We start from the raw sequence: 24,561 nt of genomic DNA, 5'->3' as shown, positions 1-24,561 counted from the left end.
TGTTATTTAATTTTTTGGGGTCTAGAGTTATCTTACATTTTTATTCATGTTCCATAATCTTAAGTGAACTTGAAGAAAGAAATAGATTACATTTTCTGCAAAAGTTTCTAGCATAGCACTTCTGATTATTGTTGACAATACTTTACTTCCTTTATTTATTACTACTTTGAAGCGGAATTTAGTGAAACATTTCCAATCAGTGTTTTTCACTGAGGAAATAAGAGAGACAATTCTTTTCTATTCTTTTCTGAAGCAGTGATTCTTCTTAACAACTTCAGTGATTCACTTAGCTACTGTGGCAAGAAAGGTTGTAAAATGGGGCAAACAGAAATTTTGGGCTCAGTTGTGGTCATAAATTGAGGCCTATCTGTATTACGAACCTAAATTCATATATGTGTACGAATTCAGGTTCATAATTCCTGGGAACTCAGCAACAGTTCAAAATCTTGATTTAACCTATGTTAATTTGCATTGTGAAGATTCAGAGCAGGTGTCCTATAATATCTAGGATAAGATGCAGTGCTGCATTATAGCTAGAAGCGGGTCTGTTTCTGAATGTCTGGTGTTTGGTGTTGTATATTCTGCCTCGTTTTCTAGTGAAATCAAATGCTATTCCTTCTGTAGAGACAGGGAAATATTGTTTCTACTCATTTTGCCTACTTCTTTTTTCTGAAGATTAAAAAAAAAGTCCTTGTTCTTAACAATGTGATCAAAAATTTATTAAGTAAAGGGGGGGGATTTATCTTGAAATTAAACCTTTAGCAGAAATTAAACCTGCTCCAACAGAGAAGGCCTCTTCATAAGATCTCTACTTTATATTCATTCACCGAGGATGTACACCAGGAGCACATGTGAAAATAGTTTACTTCTATGTATTTTCTTTTGCTGCTAGTATTTTTTTTTTGTTGCAAGTTGAAATGCTCCTTTGTTTCTCTATCTTATCTATGTTTTTAATATTGCTATTACTGTGGGAATTGTGATATAGACCCAGGCTGAACTGAGATTGACTATACTGTAATCCACAAAGCCCTTGCTGGACTGTCTTCTTTGCTACTCTAAATCCTAGACTACTATGTCCATGTCTGATTGTGGGTGAAGGACTATCGATGATTGCTAACAACATGAAGTGCTTATCTTTTGAATAATGAGGCTTGTTTTCTATGCATCTTCTTATTTAATGAGGAATAGGTTGCTACCCTGGAATGAAAGATAACAGGATTACGTTTAACTTCAAACCACTTGCATTTTTAACAACACCAAGTCTAAATTATAACAGTAACATAATGGTTGGTTGGTTGCCTGTAGGAGTAGCTGCATTGTTTTAGCACTTTCATTATGTTATATGATTGCTAATAATGGTTTCCAAGCTGGAAAAGGCTATTTTCCCTTCTTTTCCACTTAGACTCCTTGTATAGTATCCAAAATATAAAATGTTTTCAGGGGAAAAAAATACTACTGAAAGGTAGTAGAGACAATAAAAATGTCAGATGACATTTGCAGACTACACTTTCTGTGTGTGTTAGTGCATGTGTAGAAAGTAGCATTACAGTCAAGTTTAAAATGCTAAATAGTATTAGGTATAAAACAGGAAAGGCCTATTGTTTATTCCCAATTCATTTTAGGCCTTTTATATCCACAAAACAATAACAATTGTATTAAATCTACTATCGAACTAGGAAATTGTTATCTTGAGGATAGATAGCTATAAATCAAAATTCAAATGAAAATAACTGTATACTTCTTAGCTATTTACTATAGATACAAAACTGGTCTCACAGAAGCATTCTCAAGGTAAAGTCTCTATTTAGAGTAACAATTGCTTGTTCACCATCTGGTTCTTTATAAATAAGAAGCATTTATTTACATTCATCTAGATGTGTCTACTTACTTTGGGAAATGGTATTAGAAAAAGATGCTAATGGTGATTAAAATCTACCTGTTGATTAATATTGACTATCTGATGTAGAGTTAATTAATACAAAGTATGTAAATATATGTTAATAACTTCAAAGGTTATGGGAGCAAGATACAGAAACACACAGAAAGCTAAATCAGATCCAACATTGCTATCAAAGCTCCTTTGTGGATTTCAGTAAAGAGGCAATATTTTAGGAGAGTATTGTATTAGGAGAACTGGCTAATTCCACATTATCATTCTTGCACATTGGCCTACTACATGCATATTTCTTAGATGTGATTTTTTTATCACAATTTACTCAACAATTCATTCAATTTCTACATGGTGCTAAGCTTCAATCACACTAACTGCAAAACAAGCTGTTGTGTAGTTTAATATTAAATGTTTATCAAGTTGCTATGTTGACAGAATAACAGAACAGAATTATAGAGTTGGAAGAGACCTCGGAGGGCTTCTAGTCCAACTCCCCACTCAAGTAGGAAACCTTATACCATTTCAGACAAATGGTTGTCCAATCTCTTCTTAAAAACCTCCAGTGATGGAGCACCCACAACTTCTGAAGGCAAGCCATTACACTGATTCTAAATGACAATTCTAGCTGTCAGGAAATTTCTCCTAAGTCCTAGGTTGGTTCTCTCTTTGATTAGTTTCCATCCATTGTTTCTTGTCCTGCCTTCAGATAGGTTGGAGAATAGGTTGAACCCCTCTTTTTTGTGGTAGCCCCTCAAATTTTAAAACACTGCTATCATGTCAACCCTAGTCCTTCTTTTCATTAAATTAGAAATAACCAATTCTAGCATATGTTCCTCATTTAACAATGTCTCCCAATTGATTTTTTGTAACACAAATCAGCTAGGGTAGGGCTGTCAAACTCCCAGCCTGTGGGCCAGGTGCGTCATGCGCTGACCATGCCCACATCCAGTTTAATGAAGGGGGAAAACTCCTGATACATTACATGATGCCGCCTTGATCATGTGAGTTTGACACCCCTGAGGTAGGGTTCACAATCAGACACGGAGACTGAGGGCTGGACCTGTTTATCTTACTCTCTCCCCCAGCCCTCTTATAGTAATCATCTCCTTTGAGGTTTTTTCCCTTAGCAAGCAAAAAGATACGTCTCATCCTTTTCTTATAAAACCTGCCATTTGAGATTGGTTCAGTTTAAAAAGACAGAAATATGGGAGGAGATTTTGGGGTGGAACCTAATGTCTCCTGACCAATATAGACTACAGTCCTGATGTATCTCTAGACATCACAGTGCAATACAAGATATTGAGTATTTTCCAAGTCTCTGGTTTATAATGTGTCCCAATTGCCATAAATACATGGAAATAATAGAAGGGACCTAAAAGGGTCCCATATGAATAATGTTTTTGTAAGCTTCACATGGCCATCCATCTATCATTTTCTGTGAAAATTGGAAAAAGATTTTTACTGACCACACATATTGAATAAAAAGGTCCATCCTACCTCCCAACCCACACACGTATACTTTGCATGTAGGCCTTCTTCAGCATTGTTCAGGGGGGAAAAGCTAATTAAAATGTTTCAGGCAGCTTTGCTGACATTAATGGCTCTTCCTGATTTACAACAAGAATATATTGCTATTAATGCTGCTATTTTTAGGACAGAAAGGCAGACTTTCTGGGATTATTTATTTATGGCTCCAGTATTTTGATAGCCACAAGTAATTTGTATTTAAGGTGTGTGTGTGTGAGAGAGAGAGAGGGAGGGGGGAATTAATGAAATTGAAAGAAAGACTGTGAGGGTGGGTTTTCACCTTCCCCCACTCCCCTTTGGCTAATCTGAGGCACACTACCACATCTGAAGCCACTTGGCTCATTATGGATTTCATGGAAACGGATTCGCTGAAAGTGTTTCCATATGTGTGTTCCCAGTATATCCCGGCGTCCTCTAAATGGGTACAAACTTGCACACGGGCTGGAAATGGCTTCAGGATGTGACAGAGTAGTCATATGACCACAGTGGCTCAGTGGGTGGCCTTGTCCAAAAGACACAGGCCCCTGTTCGTTGGCTTCTGTCCTAGTCCAGATTCAGTTTCAAAGAGGGTCTTCCTTTCTTTTTCTTGAAAGTTTTTAATCAAGTTCTTAAAGGCAAGGAAATGTCTTTCTTTTCCAAAAAAGGAAGTGGGTGGAGGGAGAGCAATGTAGTATTTGAATGAGATTCTAATGGCATAGCTTGTTCCTCTGTTCCTAAGAATTGGGTAGTATCTGATTTCATTGGCAAATAACACAGTACAATTTATAACATTAGAAGCCAGTGCAGAAATTGGCAGAGTGGGTATTCCTCTGAAAAAACAACATGAAGTAACCTATTTTTCCTTAGTTTTGGGTCTGGCAGGATTTATTCACTCGGTATCTTCATATTAAATGTGCATAGCAGGCTCATTATGTTTCATCCATGTGTCTTCTAAATCATAATGAAATTCTGGTGAAGTTATTATTCAAGAGAATTGCTTAGTACTCATGAAATGGGGAAGGGCTCAGAGGAAGCTGAAACTTTTCTGCTATTTAAACACGTTTAATTTTGGCAAGAGGCTAAGCCTTTTTTTTTTTTTACTAAGAAGAGTACATGGGGTATCAAGTGATGGGTTGAGGTGTATGTATGTGTGTGTGTGTGTGTGTGTGTGTGTGTATGTATGTATGTATGTATGTATGTATGTATGTATGTATGTATGTACGTATGTGTATATATATATCCATGCATAAGAGACAAATACAAATATTTAAATGCCAAAAGATAGAGCCAGGGAATAAGTGTTTGTGTTTCTGTTAATTCAGCAGTCAAGGCAAAATTCCCATGTTTTTAGGGTATCCAAGAGGCCCTTTTGTCCTCATAATTTTTAGAGAAGGAATGACCAACTAAGAAAGGGCCTGATCTGAGGAGTTTCTGGCCTGGAATAGTTCTTTGAGTCATTCCAGTGGAAACAGCTTCCTAAAGAGCACTTCTGTTGTTGCTTCATTTGTTGTTCAGCCTCTAGCAACAGCAGTCCAAAATTGGAGGGTGAAAAATGATCTCCGTTCCCCTACCCAATTTCCAATCATTGCAGATTATCTCATTTTTCCACTTGTCTGAAGTATCCTTTTTTACATGTTTATTTATTATTGTATTAATAAAATTTATATAGCCACCCATCCCATCAAAGTTGACCCTGGGTGGTAAGAAGAATGAATAACATTTCAAAACAAAAAAATGCACAAGGTTAAAGTTCTTATTAATAATTATTATATGCAGAATCTTACCTATCACAGCCTTCACTGTAGAGAATAAAACAAAAGCAACTACTTAGCTTCCTCAAAGTTAGGAATGCCATGGCCATTCCTTGATCTAGTTCTGAAAGATGTCGCTGATGGACATTAAAAGCAAAATCTGTTAGTAAATGAAATTATAGTTTTAAGTCTGATTTTTTTCCTTCAGTTCCAAAACGTGTTTAATCCTAGTTGGCAACTGTTACAATATACAGGCAGTTCTGAAGAGGGCATTAGCAATATTAAGCAATAAAACAAAATATGGCCAATCGTCACTTTTAGTGGGAATGTTCCCTTTTCAGAGTTGTAGTCTAAGACTAGTATCCAGACCTTGGGTCCATTGTACTATTCTCTTTCCTTCGGCACCATTTTTCTAATATTCTGCTTTACATAGCTACCAAGCGTGCTTTGCTCCATTGGACTATTTTGTGAGGTTTATTCTGGGAACATTTTTTTTTGGGGGGGGGGGTGTTTTAAAAATTATTTTTAAAAGGTCAAAGTTCCCCTGCATATCTTGCTACCTCCTCGTAATGGACTGCTTGGGCCATGTTTCTTTTGGCACTAACTGCAGGAAATAGCAAGAGGAATTGGACATATTAAGCAATTTCCATTGGCATATCTATAACAATATATGTTTACACAGTATCACAACTAGTGCTACTATTAATTTCTTATAGCTCCTGTAATATGCGGTCACCAATTTTAGTCACCAGGAAAAACATTAAAGTAATAAAATATTTTGAAGCCAAAATTTCGTATACAAATTAGACTGGAATAACATTGCAAATGAAGAGAGACTACCTGCCTATCCATAGATTCCTGTTTTAAGTATATGTGGAACATTTCTTGATCTGCCAGTGCAATTAGTACCATGGGTTATATGTTGAGTAAATATTTCTCAGTTCAGGATTTTCATTATAAAGCAGACTCTTGAAATAATCTGTTGACTTCAAATCTTTCTGGCTGCGCTGTATAGTTATACTTTAAATAATCAGAAGTGGTTGGTCTTAATTTCAAGAGTGGAGTGTGGACAGAAGATATCTATGTGTTCTGACCCGCTCCCTCCGTACACCGAGGCACTCCGAGACAAGATTGCTGCTAGACAATTTATTCACAGTAAATTAACACACCGACAAGACTTTGGCAGCAATCCAGACTTCCAAGATAAGAAATACACATGAGAGCTTCTCCAGCGTTAGTATATTAGTTGAATCCTGCAAACAGCCTCCTCCCAAAGTCTCTCCTTATATACTCTCTTGGGAGTAGCCTAATTACAACCACCTGGGTCCAATTATCTTTTGTATCTGCATAGTTGCTGTCATCGCTTATCTGCCCGCCTTTGCCTGGCATCCAGGACCAACTCCCTTAGCTCCTTCCCACTGCTCCAAGGCCTGACGTCTTCACCACTGCTCCAGGGCCTGACGTCATGGGCACATTCCCTTTGGCTTTCACCGCTGCTCCATGCCTCAGGCGCCTCCTGGTGACCAACCAGCCTCTCTGGTCCCTGCTCGGAGTCTGAACCCTGTCCAGGATCCTCCACATCCTCCAGAGCTGACTCATAGGGCCCGTCGCTATCGGAGCCTGTTTGCAGCTCCAACGGCTCCTGCTGGGCCACAACATCTATGTGTCACAGGATTTATGAAAAGCATGAGCTCCCAAAATCATTTTAATACTCTTTGGAAACTGACAGACTTGGAAGGAATGATGTGCATGCAAGGAAAGTTTCAAAAATTGGCATGCTCTCATTTTAATGAGAATGCATATTTTTACTCATGGTTCTTCCAAATACAACATGAGTAAAATCTGGAATTTTGGGATTTGGTGCTCATAGTGGGTTAATGATATCCATCTTATCATGGTTCTCAGCCACAGTTTGCTCAGGTAGATGAGGCTAACAAGACTGAAATTGAATCCAAACAAGATGTACGCAATGCTGATAGGTCTTCTTGGCATGCTGGAGAGGAGACACCTTCTGTGACAGATAATGTGGTAATTCCCCAGGGTTATCAGGCTCAGGAAAGCTCTGGCTGTGATTCTGAAGAGGAAAGGCATTTCTGGATTTCAAGCCAACATGTTCCAAGTTTCAGGGGATTTCCATAAATTCTGACTAAAGGCATCTCAATCTTTGAAGGCACCGAAACCAACAATCTCTGCCTTTGCTTTCCCTTGCTTGAAAATGAATGAACCGATTCTGGGCTTGTAAACTGGAGGCAGCGGCACAGTGGCTGCTGCAAGTTTTTCAGAATCATCATCTTCTTTTGAGGACTCTGGCATAAAAGTAATGTTTCACCATTTCCAATGGGAAATTGCCTGTACATGCTGTTCCAATTAAGAGGAATATCCCAGCACTTCCCTAATAATAAACTCACTGATGTATATATTTAGAAATGTTGTGGGACTATTAGGACCAAAACTCATTCTAGTCACAGAGTTTCATTCCCTGTTCAGTTTCTTATGCCTCTCAGATTTTGCTGCGAGCAAAATAGATTATTTAAAACCATTTGAGTCAAACTCAACTAAGATGCATGTGTGGTTTTCTTGGCAGCAATGGAAGGAGTTTGCCACTGCCTCCTTTTAAGATGTTTTTTTTTTTACTTTCCAGCCTATAGCTCTAGGTTTTCTTGGTGGTCTTCTATCCAAATATCCAGAGTCAACTCTGCTTAGTTTTCTGAGAACAGCCAAGTGGGTTAGTAACACCTACTTATTCAGGCAAAGAAAGTGGGAAATACAGAAATCTGTCTGGAATGCTTGCTGAGAATATCAGTAGATGGACTGGAGCCTTAGAGTTCACTGGAGCAAGGAGAATACTAACCCTCATCATTGGAGATGCTGCTCTAATTTATGGAGCAAAGAAAGATTATTAATTTAAAGCAGTTAACAATTTGAACAAAGCAGTTAAAAGATGAACAAGCATTTTGTATTGACTTGTCAGTACCAAACTTATAACAACATGGTTAAAAATCAACATAGCAAAAGCGTTAAATTAGACATAAAACGTGTGAACACTGTCACTGGTTGATGTCACTGGTTAGTGTTCAAACACGGTATATGTCCAATTTAACGTTTTCCCTGGACTTTATGCTCTATGTTGATTTTTAACCGTGTTATTGTAAGTTTGGTATTGACAAGTCAATACGAAAAGATATTAAGCCAGTTAGCCATCTCTATGTATGTTTAACTGTTTTATCTATTGCTTAGGTGGGTGAGCTTCATTGAATGGATGAGCTTAGGTAAATGAGTTTTGCATCCGTTGCTCCTGTGTCTAGGGAGATTTTAAAACTTGATTTTGCAATTCCAGTATATTTACCGTATATTTGGAAAGTTAGTTCAATATTCATATTGTACATAGATATAAACATACATGGCAATCTCTATGGGCTTTCCTCCTCTCCCTCCTCTTTCGCTGCTGCAAATTTATTTTGTATGGATAATCTGAAATGATTTTTTGTTATTAATCAATCTACTGAAGTTCATGTTTGCATGTTTAAATTGAAGCAGTTGGAATGTTGTAATAATATGAAGCTCGTTGAACCATTTATACTGGAGTGGAAGGGGAAAAAAAGGTGATTTGAAATGCAGGTTTCCGTTTTTTCCTCTATAGTATACAGACTAGCAGGAATGGGAAACTTGATGTGTGCTGTGAAACTTCTTGGAAATGATACTATCAAAACACTGTGAATGATCCCAGATTAATCTGTTTCAGTGCATTTGATAAATATAAGCACATAAGATTAGTCATAATGCAAGGACGATTAGGTGCAAAACACATATTTGGGGTGAGTAATATAGTTACTATTAATATGAAGATCAACTCTATAAATGTATATAAAAGGACTGTTTGCAGTGAAAACACCAAGGGTTGAGCGTAACCTAACCACAATCTCTGACACGTAAGCAGGAAGGAAATGGGGAAAGGAGGAGAAGTGTGGTTTTTTTTTTTTAAAGTGTCATGAGAGGCTGATAGACTTTGTGGTAGGAGGGATAAAAAAGAGATAAGAATAATGTAACAAAAAGGGAGATGTGTGCTAAAATGTGGCAATAGACATTGCTTCATTTAGCTTCCTACCTTACCATCCTACTTCAAAATTCAAGACACTGGGACCCAGCAAACTGTGTCTTTTGCCATGTTTACTCTTTAGCAGATTGTTTTGGGGACTAAATGCCCCTTTAGAGCCTCCACCTTGTTCTCCTATTTGGGTCTTCTAAAAACGCTGATGTTTACCTAGTGTTTTTCATTTGTATTTAGGTTACAATCTTTTTGGTGTGCAACTGCCTGAGACTTGCTGCTAGAGGAAGAAATGAGCATTAAGCTTAAAAACCAACTTTTATTTTAGGTGTATGGATTGTCTGTTCTGCTTTTTTTTTTTAGAAAAAAAAAAGTTAAGTGCCTGCAGTTTAGTGAGCTTTCCCATCATAATGACCAACAGATAAACACTCCAATTCTGCACACTTATTTGTATACAGATAGTCCTCGATTTATGATCTCAATTGGGCCCAAAATTTATGTTGCTAAGTGAGACATTTGTTAAAGTTTCAAAGTTTAATAACATTTGTATGCGGCCCAATCCCGTAGGACTCCGGGCGGCTAACAATACAAATAAATCAAAAAGAAGGGAAGGAAAGAAAAGATAGATTTAAAAACACACCATGCACTCCATTCCAAATAGGGCTGGACCATATTTTGGGGTCAACAGCCCCAGGCCTGCCGGAACAGCCAGGTTTTAGTGGCTTTACGGAAGGCCTAGAGAGTGGGAAGGGTCTGGATCTCTGCTGGGAGATCATTCCACAGGGCCGGAGCAGCTTCAGAGAAAGACCTCCCCCGAGTAGTCGCCAACCGGCATTGCCCAGTCAACGGTACCCGAAGGAGGCCCAATCTGTGAGATCTTATAGGTCGTTGGGAGGTATGTGGCAGGAGGCAGTCCCGTAGGTATCCAGGTCCTAAGCCATGTAGGGCTTTAAAGATAACGACCAGCACCTTGAAGCGCATTCGGAGACCGATGGGAAGCCAGTGCAGCTCGCGGAGGATAGGTGTAACATGAGTGTACCTAGGTACACTCGATATCGCTTGTGCGGCTGCATTCTGGACCAATTGTAGTCTCCAAACACTCTTCAGGGGCAGCCTCAAGTAAAGCACATTACAGTACATTAAGTGAGTTTTTCCCCATTTTACGAACTTCCATGCCACAGTTCGTAAGTGAATCATTGTAGTTATTATGTTAGTCACACTGAATCTGGCTTCCCCAGTGACTTTGCTGGTCAAAAGGTCACAAAAAGTGATCACATGAACCCCCCCCCCCCTGGATACTGCAAGCATCATAAATATGAGTCGGTTGCCAACTGTCTGAATTTTGATCATGTGACCATGGGGATGCTGCAACAGTTAAGTCTGAAAAATGACTTGTCATGTCACCTTTTTCAATGACATTATAACTTTGAATAGTCACTAAATGGATTGTTGTAACTCAAGGACTACCTGTATAGAGATAGGTTGAATTTGGGTATAGGATTCTGTAGACAGTCATGGAATAACAAGTTGAACAGCAAATACAAATAAGAGCCAAGGTGGCGCAGTGGTTAAATGCAGCACTGCAGGCTACTGCTAGATCAGCAGGTCAGCGGTTCAAATCTCACCGGCTCAGGGTTGACTCAGCCTTCCATCCTTCCGAGGTGGGTAAAATGAGGACCCAGATTGTTGGGGGCAATATGCTGACTCTCTGTAAACCACTTAGAGAGGCCTGAAAGGCCTATGAAGCGGTATATAAGTCTACTGCTATTGCTATTGCTATACAGGTCTTCTAATTTCCATACTTGCTCCAAATAGGTTAACCTCCACTGAGTGACAAAATTATTTTAATAGTTGTGTAAAATGTTATATTTTCTCAAATATTTGATTGTTTAACTTGACAAAAAATTATGATTGCTCTAGGAAAGAAGTATGGATAAAAATATTTTATCTTTGTTTCCAATATTTCTATGAACATTTTCTTGTGTATCTCTCTCTCAAGGTTTAGTTTTGATAAATAATGCCAGGAAGGACCTCATATGAATATTATATTGCCAAACGTTTTATGCTGCACACCAGTACATATCTATTGAGATATCCAGTGAACTGAGTAGGATTTATTCCCTGATACGTTTGTATAATATTCTAGCCCTAGAGAGATTTTTGAGTCACTCGCAATTGCTACAGCCAGCAATGAATTATGTGCATCTCCCAAAGGCATTTGTTTGGCTGCTGTTTCTCAGCCTGAATTTACTTAAACAATTTTTACATTAGTTTATTAGAAGTTACTTCTTTATTAAGTCTGGAACCCAGATTCTAAACATGAAGTGATTAGCCCCAGTGATTTCATCTATATTAAGTATAGTTGCTGTTCTGTCAACCCCTACCTGGCACTAAATACCACTGAATTCAGTGGAACTTACTTCTGAGTAGATGTAACTGTGGTGGCTTTTTCTGTCCTCAGAATCCTACATAATAAACTTTGTTCTCTTGAAACACTGTCTTATTAACTGCCCTGAAGATTATTTATGCAAATGACAAATACATCTTGGTATTTTTAATACCACACTAGATGTGTGATTATTCACATTATGGCTAGTTGGAAGATTGTGCAGTGGTTAGAGTGTAGTATTGCAGGTTACTTCTGCTGACTATCGGCTGCCTGCAATTTGGCAGTTTAAATCCTACCAGGCTCAAGGCCGACTCAGCCTTCCATCCTTCCAAGGTCGGTAAAATGAGGACCCAGATTGTTGGGAGCAATTTGCTGACCCTTAAACTGCTTAGAGAGGGCTGTAAAGCAGTATATAAGTCCAAGTGTCATTGCTACTGCTACTATAGTAGCAGCTTTAGGAATTCAACTGCTCTGAGGATTATTCTGCCACACTGTCTTATTAATGGTGCCTGAAGCTTCCGAAAATAAATTGGTTTTGAAAGACGCCTGAAGAGGAAACTTTGGATAGAATGATCATTATTTCAACTTGCAAAACAGATTGGATTTATTTCCCTGGGAACGTAGATTAGCTTTAGCCCTAATGTTGACCTCATTTATAATGAGCAACTTTGCAGTAGGGATGTATACCAGGGATGTCAAAATCACATCTTCATGTTGTCATCACGTGACGTATCATGACTCTCCCCCTTTGCTAAAATGGGGCGGGGGTGGCAATGTGTGATGCATCCGGCCCATGGGTCACAAGTTTGACACCCCTGATGTATACTATTCTCTTTGGGTCAATTGCCAATAATAATCAATTAATACAGTTCTCTCTGACTCTTAGAAATGACTTTCAGTTAGTTCAAGTGGATTTACTTTGAAGCAAATGTGTCTGGGATTATGGATTATTGTCTGCAATGCTTCAGATGCAGCACCTTAAACCAGTTGCAATTTTTCTCAGGACATTTAAACTGTTGGAGACAGAGACACACACTATGAAGCACCTTTTGCAAACCTCATGCAAATAGCTGCATAACTGTGTAAACTATACAGAGCCTGAGTAGTATTGGCACTATATTGCAAAACAATAATAATTTACCCTTCTCGGCTCTGGAGTTTTCCAAACGGCAGTATTATGAAATAGGAACTACTACTGCATTAGCATTTTTTAAAAAAAGTGTCACACTAAAAACTAAATCAGAAAGCTATGATTTGATTAGACAAGTGGTGCATATTCTGGCAACCGTAAAAATCCTATGTTTTCTCCTTTGTTTTCCAGGCCATGCAGTTCTCTGTGCATTTTTTACATCATTGAGTTCCTTCTTTCAATTTGGAACCATTTTTCTCTTGTCTTGTTCTTTATAGTTTCTAATATAATTTTATCTCTCTTCATTACGATTAGGAGAGGAGCAAATTTGGATAAGGTCACAGCTTATATACAGGAAAGAGTCCCCCTCCCCCCTCCCAAATCAGATGCCTCAATTGAAAATGCCTCACCACCCAGCTGCTACTCTATGGAAACAAAGTTTCCATTGAAATTGCCATTTTAGTTGGAAGAAAGCTTTGACTTTTCCCCCCCATCAATATTTTTGTATTTTTTTTCCTTCTGTGAAATCTTCTAACTCTTCTTTGAACATGGAATTATAGATTGTGCCATTTTGGCTATAAATGAGTTGGCGTGCTCTCTGAAACTTCATTATTGCAGGAAAGACTGCAAAATGTAAGGTCATGAATGTAAAAAGCTGCTTTATAGAAGATAGTATATTTGTCCACTGAACTAGCCCTCTTTTCTCTTGATCAGTGATGGCTTTCTGCTCCGCAAAAGCTCCAGACCAGCATTTTCCAGAGACACCATGTATGACTTTCTACGTGTAAAATCTGTTATTCCATTGACTTGTAGATACTATATACCCATATATTTCCACAAACACACACACACACACACACACACAAGAGGAATTCTTTTCCATGCTTACATTAGTAATTTCACCATTTTTCTAATGTAGGCAAAAAAGGATCACAATTAATCTTTTCTGCATCTGTGGAAATTATATAGCAATGTTAAATTTCTCAATAAATATTAGTCCCTTTCCCCAGTATGAACAGGGACGCAACATGGTATGATTCTAAAATAACAACTTTGTTTCTGGGTGGTATTGCCTCTGGCTGTTGTTCAGTAGGCAGGAATGAAGGAAAAAGAAATGTGTGCCTCCTCTGAAGAGCCTTTGCTGTAAAAGCTACAAGTCACGGATTAGTAACAGACACAAGGAAAAGGAAACTAGAAATGTATATCAAGGGATTTTCTAAAAATATTAGAATGTACTTGTTAGATTAATAACATGGCATGCAGTTCCTTTTCTACTTATTCTTTACTCCAAAGTTAACAAACATGGCCCAGATCCAGGTCTGAACCCCCATTTGTGCAAAGAAGAGTCTTAGTTGTTTCTTTTCCAACTGCTTCCCCTATGAAATATGGCACTACTCTTCAGTAGTTTAAAAGAGAGAGAGAGAGAAAGAAAGAAAGAAAGAAAGCCTCTATTGTGCCACTGGAAGTTTTTTTTTAAAGCTTTTTTTAAAACTTCCAATGGTACAATTTTTTTTAAAAAACTTGCAAATTTCAGGAAAGACATGATCAGAAAGGAGAGGATTAGACATGCGTGCTAATTGGAGAAAAATAAGAGATTATCTAACCCACAGTCTGACTTTAAATTTTGCACCCAGGCTAGATAATTCATATGCTGAATACACTAAGAACAAGCTGCAACAAATGTCACAATAGGACTCTTTGAATGGTGCCCACTGGTGTACTTACTTGCCTTCTTGCTTTGCTTGAAAATGTTTTAACTATTCTGAATCAAATGAGAATGGCTGAACATCTAGAAAATCGTATAAATGGGAAATGAACAGGGCCATATAATCAACCTTTGAGGTTTTCCTTTTCTGTTGTGGGTAAGAGTATGAGAGAAATCATTATGGGGCTGCTCAGGTTTTCTATTCCCAGCAGAATCTGTCTTAAAATACCCAAAAACTTTCATTCTGAGACTAGGTGTGGCTCAACTTATAGCATCACAGTCTTCTATCATCTGACATTTTCCCAGTAAGATTTTTGTTCACCATATATGAAAATATATTTGACTGCTGTTCTCATTGTGGTATCTCCTTCTATTTTTCTGCCACCATCGCAGTCTTTTGGAGGAAGAATAACAAAACCTTAATATAGTGAACTGGCTATTTGGAAAGTAAGGTTATATCCTCACTTGGAAGAATATGGTCAGTGAGCGGAAATGTCTCCATGCACCATGGGTAGCTCATGTATATACAAAATGGAGGACAATGTGTACCTCCAACTCTATCAAGCCTCTCCCCTTAATATTTCCCTTAGCTCCAGTCCTTTAAGCTCTTTCGACATTGACAAGGAACATTTGTTCAATCAGGCATGGTGAATGATGGACAACTGCTATGCTTTTCAATACTGGCCTTGCCCGCATATGGTGTTGTTTTGCTGGAGTACAGCTCTTAAGCTGCTAAAAAGTATTTGGATGTCCAGTTTAGAAGCAGAATGCTGGAAGGAGGCAAAGGGCTTGTCTAAGGTTATAAACTGTAAGCAGGAAATAAAGTGAACCACATTCAGGATCCCTAGTTTGTTAGTGAACATGATTAAATCAACCACAAATTAATGCAGCTGAGATACAAAAGTATCCCTCTCCCCCTTAAAAAGTATTCATCTCCTCTTAAAGGAGAGAGAATGAGATGCAAGGCTATATTTTCACATAAAATGGTGGTTCAGCAGCTGGTATCCTCTGCATAAACAGACAGAGTCACTGCTGGGTGAAAAAGCTAATAATCAGCACATAGGCCATGGGGTAGGAGACCATTCCTTAACTAACCATTATCAAATGTAGATTTAAGTGAAAAGTGTATCTATATACCTGTAGGAAGTTATCACCCAGCCCTCTCCCAGAAAAATGAAATATCCTAGGAAATATTGAAAAGGCAGAATATTTCTCTGGATGTGAAAAGAGAAACATGTTTTAAAAACAGAATAGCTGCCTGCAGCTTCCTGCCCATCCCCCTTTGTCAATGAGCCATTAAAGCCTGAGCTAGTCCACTTTACATAATAAAGAGTTTTCCCCTTCAGCTCCAGAGTGATGGGATTAAGGCAGGATAATATTGGCCCTTTACCCAACTCGCCACATGGCATCTGAGAACTCAACCAAACTTGGATTCAAAACGCAGCCTAGATAGTTGCCTCTGCATGGGCCCATGGGAGTCTGACAACCAATCAGAATACAAGATCAAGATCAAAGGCCAGAGAGGGCATAAAACCAGGGACTCAGCTTCTCTTCCTTCCTTTTTTCCCCCTTCTCTTCTCCACCAATATTGAAGCATGTGATTCACCTTTTCTGTTCAGGACTCAAGCCATGTGGTCCTGTCCACCATTAAAACCATCTTTCCAAGCAGCCTCCACATCTCCAGTGTCTTTTTCCCCACTTGGAGCCGAACCCAGAAGGACATTTCTTCCAACATACCTATGTTAAATAAACTACAATAGCCTTTGGCAATGATTTTGAGAAAGATTATTTGATCAACACCTGAGTAGGTCATTGGCAATTTACACAATCGGTAAATTGAAGTAAGTTTTGCAATAATGGCAAATATCTGTAGCTTGGGTGTAGGATGAGGGTGAGGGTTTATTCTCCGAGCGTGTAGATTGGTTTCACCTAAACTCTGTTGAAGATGTTACCTAGTCTAGTAACAAAATGTTTGGAAGCCAATCTACACATTCGGAAAACAAACCCTCACCCTTATTCTAAGTCTTCTAATAGTACCATTTGACTTAGAGTTGAAGGAGAGTTTATTTCAGTTAGTAGATCTTTTAATTCCATTCTAAGCTTTTACTGTAGATACTGTTTGCTAAGTTTATAAATATTGTACCTGTTTTTAATATGTCCACCTGCCCTCACCCAATCCCATTATTAGGCCAGAACAAAAATAGTATTGCCACTCTTTAAAGGCAGTAAGGGAACAGGAGAGGTCAAATGTTCCCTTCCCCTAGTCTGCTCCGAGGTGGCACAGTGGTTAAATGCAGCACTACAGGCTACTTCAGCTGACTGCAGTTCTGCAGTTCGGCGGTTCAAATCCCACCGGCTCAGGGTTGACTCAGCCTTCCATCCTTCCGAGGTGGGTAAAATGAGGACCCGGATTGTTGTTGGGGGCGATATGCTGACTCTGTAAACCGCTTAGAGAGGGCTGAAAGCCCTATGAAGCGGTATATAAGTCTAACTGCTATTGCTCTTGCTCTTGCTTATGAATGCTTCAGCCTGCACCCTGTTAACATCTTCAAGTCCGCTAGGTGTTTTCACTTCTATAAAGTGTTTCCAACTTTATATACAGATTCAAATCCTGATTTTAAAATCTTAAGTCCCTTTTAAACTAAGATGTGTAACCATTAGAGACAGTTATATAAAGACAGATTATATAAATAAGCATGGAAAGGAAGGTGTGAGTGAATGAAAATGGAAGTACACAGTGTCATAGCTCATGACGCTTTATTCCCAGTCAGTGCATAGGCAACATTCCAGTGACACATTATTTTAGTACATTGTATTATAATAAATATTGCTATTTTTCATGACTTTCCCCATACGGCCATATTTTCTGAATATTATCTATATCCTCTAAATTTGACTTTTAGCCACTGACATCAAGTGAAGGGAAATGTTTCCAGCCATGCTTGCTTCACTTCCAGTACATAAATCAATTTGGATAAACTTCATATTCTTCATGCCAAGTACAAAAATGTCATATGTAGTCCTCTGCCTAAGTGTGTGCATATGAAAATCGCTGCATGTTAAGCAAGGCAGACAGAGTTCTTGAGTTCCTCTAGTGGTGTCAAATTATAGCTCTCCGGAGCTCCAGTCAGGAAGTTCAGTGGTGAGGAATGTGTAAGTTGTATTTCAGCAGCTTTTGAGAGCCAGTGGTTCTCCACCACCAATAAAAGCATGTTAAAACACAACAACTGTGAGGCAGCTGAGAAAAAGGCTAGTTCAGTGTTTCTCAACCTTGTCAACTTGAAGATGTCTGGACTTCAACTCCCAGAATTCCCCAGCCAGCGAATGCTGGCTGGGGAATTCTGGGAGTTGAAGTCCAGACATCTTCAAGTTGACAAGGTTGAGAAACACTGGGCTAGTTGCTACTAGTGAATGTGTCAAACTGACAGCTTTCATTGATAGGTCCCCATTCAAATCCTGTCAGAACGAGAGGTGTAAATTATGAGCAAAGGCTGGAGTGTAGTGGATACAGACAGGTGGATTACATGATCTTAACAGAGTAGCAGCCTTTGAATGCAGAGAGCTCTGAGCTATGTATGACCACTTTTGATGCCAGGAACTATTCCTTGCAGGGATTTTTTTTTTAATGTAGCATGATTTGCTGTTCTTGTGGGGTGGGAAAAAGTGGGTTTGTTTTTTCTCCTCCTTATTTACATTCTATCATCACTCTTAAGAAAGAACTGGATATTTACAGAATTTTTCCCCCATCTTTTGTTGCAATTTTTAGGTGCTTCAGAGCTGAGCCCATTTTCAGATCCCAGGCAGTTTACAAGCATTTCATCCCTCACTGAGAGCCGCTTCTCCAACCCACGAATGCACTATCCAGCCACCTTCACTTATACACCGCCAGTCACTTCAGGCATGTCATTGGGTATGTCAGCCACCACTCATTACCATACCTACTTACCGCCACCTTATCCGGGCTCTTCCCAAAACCAAAGTGGACCATTCCAGACCAGCAGTACTCCATATCTCTACTATGGCACATCATCAGGATCATACCAGTTCCCCATGGTGCCGGGGGGAGACCGTTCCCCCTCCAGAATGCTTCCTCCCTGTACCACCACATCCAACGGCAGCACATTATTAAACCCTAACTTGCCTACCCAGAATGATGGTGTGGAGGCTGATGGAAGCCACAGCAGCTCCCCAACAGTCTTGAATTCTAGTGGCAGAATGGATGAGTCTGTCTGGAGGCCTTACTGAAATTTTCTCTGCGGAGCGTAAAATCTTGTCAGACAGAAAGCAAACCAATAAACAAACGATTGTCAGCTGATTATAAAGTGCCTGATTTTTTGTTTTGTTTTTTGTTTTCGAAATAGATTCTGTTAATATGTGCAACTAAGTAGCTGAGATGTTAACAGCTAATTACATGCATACGACATGAGACTGACTTTCCACATCATAATTCCAGTCAATGTGGATCAAAGCACAGTTTTTGTTCCCCTCCTGGGAATGTTGTCTCAGTTTTATATTTTAAAATATAATGATCCAACCCCAAAAGATGCCCATTCTGTCTAGACTCCTTTAAAAAAAAAGCGAGTTCTTTTGCCAAGAGAGGAGACATGGACTTCTGCCAATTGTCAAGGCAACGCCTGTGCTTTATTTGTTGTCCAAATAAACAGAAGCATCTTGAACTTCAGGTACGGTTGCAGTCATACAATCTCTAGGACCCTCATGCATGCACAGTGTAATTCACTCCGTGTGTTTGTGCACACAGAAAAAAAAAATGCTTCCATTTATACCAGAATATCTTCAGCTTACAGTAACTCCTCAACCATCTTATCAAAACCTTCCCTCTGATGAAAGAGAAAACTTTTGAATCTTTCTTCTTCTTTTGCTGAAATAGCACCCTATAAGGTACCAAGACAAACTTGTTTGTTTTGTGTTATACACTTTTGTGATTACCTTTGCCTTAGTCAAGTTAACCAAAAAAATTCTTGGGGGAAAATGTCCCCCAAACAAAACAAAACAAAACGAAACAAAAAACAAACTAATAAATAAACCAAATTCTAACTTCTTATGCAAGGAGAAAAAAAAGAGAATGGCAATATATCGTACTCAAACCAAAACAGTATCAGTAGTATGTGTGTGTGGCTATCTTGTTTTATTTTATTAAGTTATAAATGTGTACAAAATTGAGGTTATATGCAAAAAATGAATTGTCATATAATTTTAAAGAAATATTTATAATTATTTAATAATGTTTGGTCCCTTTAAGGTTTTTATAATGTAATGATATGTTGACTTCGGTCTCTAAAAATGTCTGTTGTTTTTAAATTGTGGCAGCCTTTGACTGGTACAGAATATCAGACCATGCATGAACTCTGAAAAGCAGTTCCAGTATAAACTATCTGCAATATGTATTTTTTTTAAAAAAAATAATAATAATTAAATGCTTCCATCTCTAAAGAATTCAGGTATAATCATACATTGGCTTAATTTATGAAGGAGGTACTGCTTTAATTGTAACTGAATATTGGGTTGTCTTTTTTTTAACCTGGTAAAAATTAACTGGAAACAGATTGAACAGGCATTATTTTGAATACATTACTCTACAATCCCTCCAGGAGGCGGGATCTAGAAGTCCATGTGGACACTTCTGCTCTTAACACAGAGCCTTTTCATCTCTGCCCTCCCCAAGGCTGCCCTCTGCACTGCAAAGCTCTGTTCCTCAAGATTGGGGCCTTTAGTAGGAGGGTTTCCTGTCAAGCAAAAGAGACACACATACATTTCAAATATACATTTATCTTATATACATACGTTTTAATCCCAGCCAGCTTCATCTGGTGGAATTCAAAAGTTTTCCATGTTTTTCAATCAGCATTTGGGAAACAGTAAAACAGCCCTGCATTGGCGCAAGGAAGGTTCTCCAAGAGACATTTCAGAATCCACCCCCTTACCTGAAATCAGTAGCTTTCTGTTTAAGAACTCTTAAATTATTTTTTTTCAGGAACTATACATTATGTTACAAGGCATTGTATTAAACTGGAATAAGCACACGTGAACTGCTGCAGAGGCCCTCTGCAGTTCAATGCTGCTCCAGCATCTGGCAACATAGAGTAGCTGAAGGTTGATGATAGAAGACAGTGTTTTCATAAAGTCAGGCTCTGCTTCCCTAATTGAAAAACATGATTATTCCTGAAGCTCTTAAAATCGATCATCCAACATTTACCATTTATCATTTTTGCTGGTAAGCAAGCCAAATTAGTTCCTTGGCAAGTAAGTGTCTTTGTCCCCAATTATTCTGTAGTCTTTGACAATTCTTATTTAGATTCATGGTAGATAGAATTTGGCACTTTACACGAAATCCAGCAACTTGTAGCTTTGTGCATAGGCCCAACAGGATGTGGGGATGTGAATGAAAGGTAGGGAGTACTGAAGCTCTTTAAAAGAAGGTGTCACTTTCTTGAAATTCCTTGTCTTTCTAGCCTCTATTTTGATCTCCTTTGTGCTGTCTTTAGCTTGAACTGTGTGCAACAGCTTTTCCATGGATTGTGATACCGCTGAAACTAAGGATAGTTAGATGTAGTATCTTTTGAACACCCAGTCAATAAGAAAATGGACAATAGAGTTGGCAATTTCAATGACGGCTGATAGCTAAGACAGCCCAAAGAATGATTCTACATCCCCATGAATTATTATTGGCAAATTAATATAATTCATTTGCTCCTTTGGAAAAATTATTGCCTTCTAAAGGTTAACGATCAAGTCCCCTTTTTATAAATAGGAGAGACTTTCCTGATGTGTAATTTTCTTCCGAAGTTGGAACTTGCTATTGATCCTATTTATTGTTTGCGGTAGCTTGAAGCATACCCTTGTCCAGTGATTTTTATCTGTAAGATAAGTATGTTCATTTCAGCAGCACTTAAAAATGCTAGTGTCTGGTTACACATTTCAAGTTGGAATATTGTTGATTAAGCAAACCAAAATAAGGACATGAATTGCCAGTGCAAATGCTGTTGTGTATTTAATAAAAGGTACTATATTTGTACATTATTTTTATTGCTGAGAAGGCCTTTTAAAAGATATACTATATGCATCTTAAATAATTTTGTAGGGATTTTTTTTTGTTGCTACAGGGGCTGCAGGCAGCAACCCAAATGCATTTAAAAAGAAAGGAAGAAAGAAAGACATTCTTGTACAATTTCAATACTGCTTTATATTTCTGGATTTAATTCAGCATAGATCATTTTTTATATTCTGTTCTGTAGTTTCAGTAATGTTTATATATCACATTTTTGGGATTATTTGGGATTAAAATTCCAGATTGCTCAGGTTTGCAATTTTGCTTGCCCCAAAACATGTCCAGTTCATACTGTTGACCACACCAATGGAATAATTTGCTTTACAGTTCAGAGTAACCAATAATAAGAGAGTCATAAGCACCTTTGATATAAGCACAAAGCCCTTCTTTAGAGTCTTTCATGTTTTAAGTGTGCCTTAAAAAGCTCTCAGTTGGAAACATCTTTATCCATCTTGGGAGATACCTAATGTTTTGATGGCATCAGGAGAAAAATAAGCTAAAGTTCAAGCTTTACAGTTACTATAATGTTTCTCCTGTATGTCACCCATCTCTCCTTCCAAGTTCGTTTTATTTTGATGCAGGAAGGGAAAATGAGATGACATTAGCATTATGGGCTGTAGTTAGAGTCTCAAGTCCACAAGAAAGGTTGGTCCAGTTTATAGTGTTAAAATGCTTGTGCAGACATCTTTACGGAGTCTGTATAAGAATTTACAGAGAGATTTTTCAAGTCTTTGGCCTTGGATAAAACACAGAATTCATTTGGGCACGGCGAATCCAAAGTTTATTGGTATAAAACAGGCACTAGCGACTAGCCCATGAAAAAAACCCTGTCACAGCATCTGGGACGTTGCTCCATTGAATCTGACTCTAAGCTAGCAGTCCCTGGGCATGGATTTGCTAGCCATTATCTCCTCCTCCCTTCTCGCCAGGCTTCATCAAGGAGAGATTTTTGCACTGTCAAGTTTGCCTGATAAGTTTGCCCTCCTTTTTTGCTGGAGCCTCCATTTCAGTCCTGGTGAGATCATGCATCAGGACTCTGAGAAAAGCCATGAACAAAAGCAATAATTTAAACATAAATAAAATATAAACCAAAGGAAATACTGTTTTCTAAGAGCTTTATTTCTGTGATAACATTTCATTTCAGTATGTTTGACCTGTCATTTTGCCATTTAAGTTCATTGCAATATTTTTAAATAGATCAGCCAGAAATCATATTTTACAGTACATTTTGTTTCCTAGGTACACTAAGCAATATTCCGCAGTATTTTTTTGCTTAAATATGTTTTACCAGTCTTGAATTTCTGCTGGAGCAAAATATTTGTAGCATTTCCTGTAAATACAAGCTTTAATTTCTTTCATTTTCCCCCAATTGCTGTTGTCCAAGAATTGCTTTCCATGCACGGATTGTACAAACACATTCTTTTTCCTTTTTTTTTTGTGCCGCAGACAGCGATTGTGGAAGGGAAGGGTTTACTTTATCTTCAAAGGGACTGTGTGTATTGTATGTTGCAACTGTAAATTGAATTTGTTTGGCATTCTCTCATGATTGTAATATTAATTTTGAGGTTTGAATCTCATTTTCAATAAAGTGGCTTTTTTGTTATTGTTGTTCCTTGCGTCTTTGTCTTCTGCTGCATCTCCATAATTATCTCTTTCATATTTGTAAATAGACTAGAGCTGACTGGAGCCAGACTATTTTGAAATACCAAACTGCATATTGACAGCTCCTTTAACATCTGCAGGACAGAAACTGCTATTTTAAAATAGCACACTCCTAATCTTATGCCTAGTTATATGAAACTCCAAGGATCCCTGATTGATGGTGCACATCTAATGTTGCATCATAGCTTGTATCAAAATAAGAGCTTACTTTAATAAATGAAAAAAGCAGAGGGTGGGGGTGAGGTATTCAATACTGTTGCTGTGGAGGAAAAAGTAGAAAGAAAGCATAGGCAGTGGAAGGTAACCATTTTCTCAAATAATATCTGTATGGTATTATGTTCTAAGTTGGAGTCACTTCCAACAGTCAGAAATTGTTTCTTTTTTTCTTTCTGATTTTTTTTAAAGCAAGGGCAGGAGGAAAATGTCACTGTGAAGTTTTCACTAAGGCCCTATTATTTGGTGTGGTGTCACAATTTTTGCGGTGGAGAAATGAAAAGTTGGGGGCGTTCTGAGGGCTTACATTTATCCCACACATGTGCTACCAAAAAGAGTGTAAGGTATGCATTACAGTGTTTACAAGTGTGTCAGAGCTGAGAAATATAGCCCCCCCCAACCCTTAGCAGTCCCAGCCACTTGGCCAATGGCCTGAAATGCTGGGAGTTGCAGTTTAGCCATACACAAAGAGCCACAAGGTCTCCATCCATGCTAAGGCTTGAAATTGCAGGGTTAATTTTTTCAATAAATGCATTTTTTTTCCAATGATGAGAAGTCAAGGCATGCTTTTAATAAATTAATAAATATTGACATTGGAGAGGTTGAACATGATGATGCATAAAATGACTAAATGTCATGAGCTCAAATAATAATAGTAACTAAAGGTTGATGATTTATTTCTGGGTGAGAAATAAAGGCAGATAGCTGTTAATGTATTTCAAATTTATTTTTAAAAATTCTCAGAACTTCCTAGAAAGGATAGATTTGGCTTTAAAACCATAGAAATTCACTGATTAAGTACCTGGATAATGGGTGGAACTGTTCTCAACAATGTACTCAAAGCAACAATCTTTATAAAGAGGATAGGAAGCTGGAAGCTCACAACTCCATCAAGAGACCAAGACAGCAAATAAGAATAGGAGTGCAAGGAAACAAGGCCTGAAGAAAGGTGACTTGCGTAGTGTATAATATCATCTATTGCAAATGGATTCTTATCTCCTTGCAGTAGGAGTTGTAGGGTCCTACAGTTTATCCAGGAATAGAGGGGGCAATAGGAGGATTCCAAAAAGGAAAAGGCACCACAGTGGAAATAGTAAGTACTTGGAAGCATAAAATATGACTGGACAAACAAGGAGAGGTCTAGATCACAGGGTCTGATTAAGTGATTCTGTTTCTAGACATGGAAGGCATATTTCACCCACCT

General features: G+C 38.3%; 1 protein-coding gene across 4 annotated transcripts in view; it reads left to right on the top strand.

Annotated features, from left to right (window-relative positions):
- The window catches only part of RUNX2 (RUNX family transcription factor 2), a 161,764-nt gene that overhangs the window by 83,192 nt on the left and 54,011 nt on the right, over positions 1–24,561 (top strand). For 3 of the 4 annotated variants that reach the window (XM_087716746.1, XM_014062584.2, XM_087716744.1), the window contains one exon: positions 18,183–23,078. The exons of the other annotated variant lie outside the window; for it this stretch is intronic. In XM_087716746.1, coding sequence (XP_087572872.1) covers positions 18,183–18,661 — 479 coding nt within the window. In that variant the 3' untranslated portion in view covers positions 18,662–23,078. Of the gene's footprint in view, positions 1–18,182; positions 23,079–24,561 lie in introns of those variants that run through there. 4 annotated transcript variants of the gene reach the window in all.

This window comes from Thamnophis sirtalis, unplaced genomic scaffold (genome assembly GCF_051295495.1).
Source record: "Thamnophis sirtalis isolate CommonGarterSnake01/CBP01778 unplaced genomic scaffold, rThaSir2_p1.2 scaffold_5, whole genome shotgun sequence".
Classification (NCBI taxonomy): domain Eukaryota; kingdom Metazoa; phylum Chordata; class Lepidosauria; order Squamata; family Natricidae; genus Thamnophis; species Thamnophis sirtalis.
The sequence above is the reverse complement of the archived record's forward strand: the minus strand, read 5'-3'. Positions and strand labels throughout refer to the sequence as shown.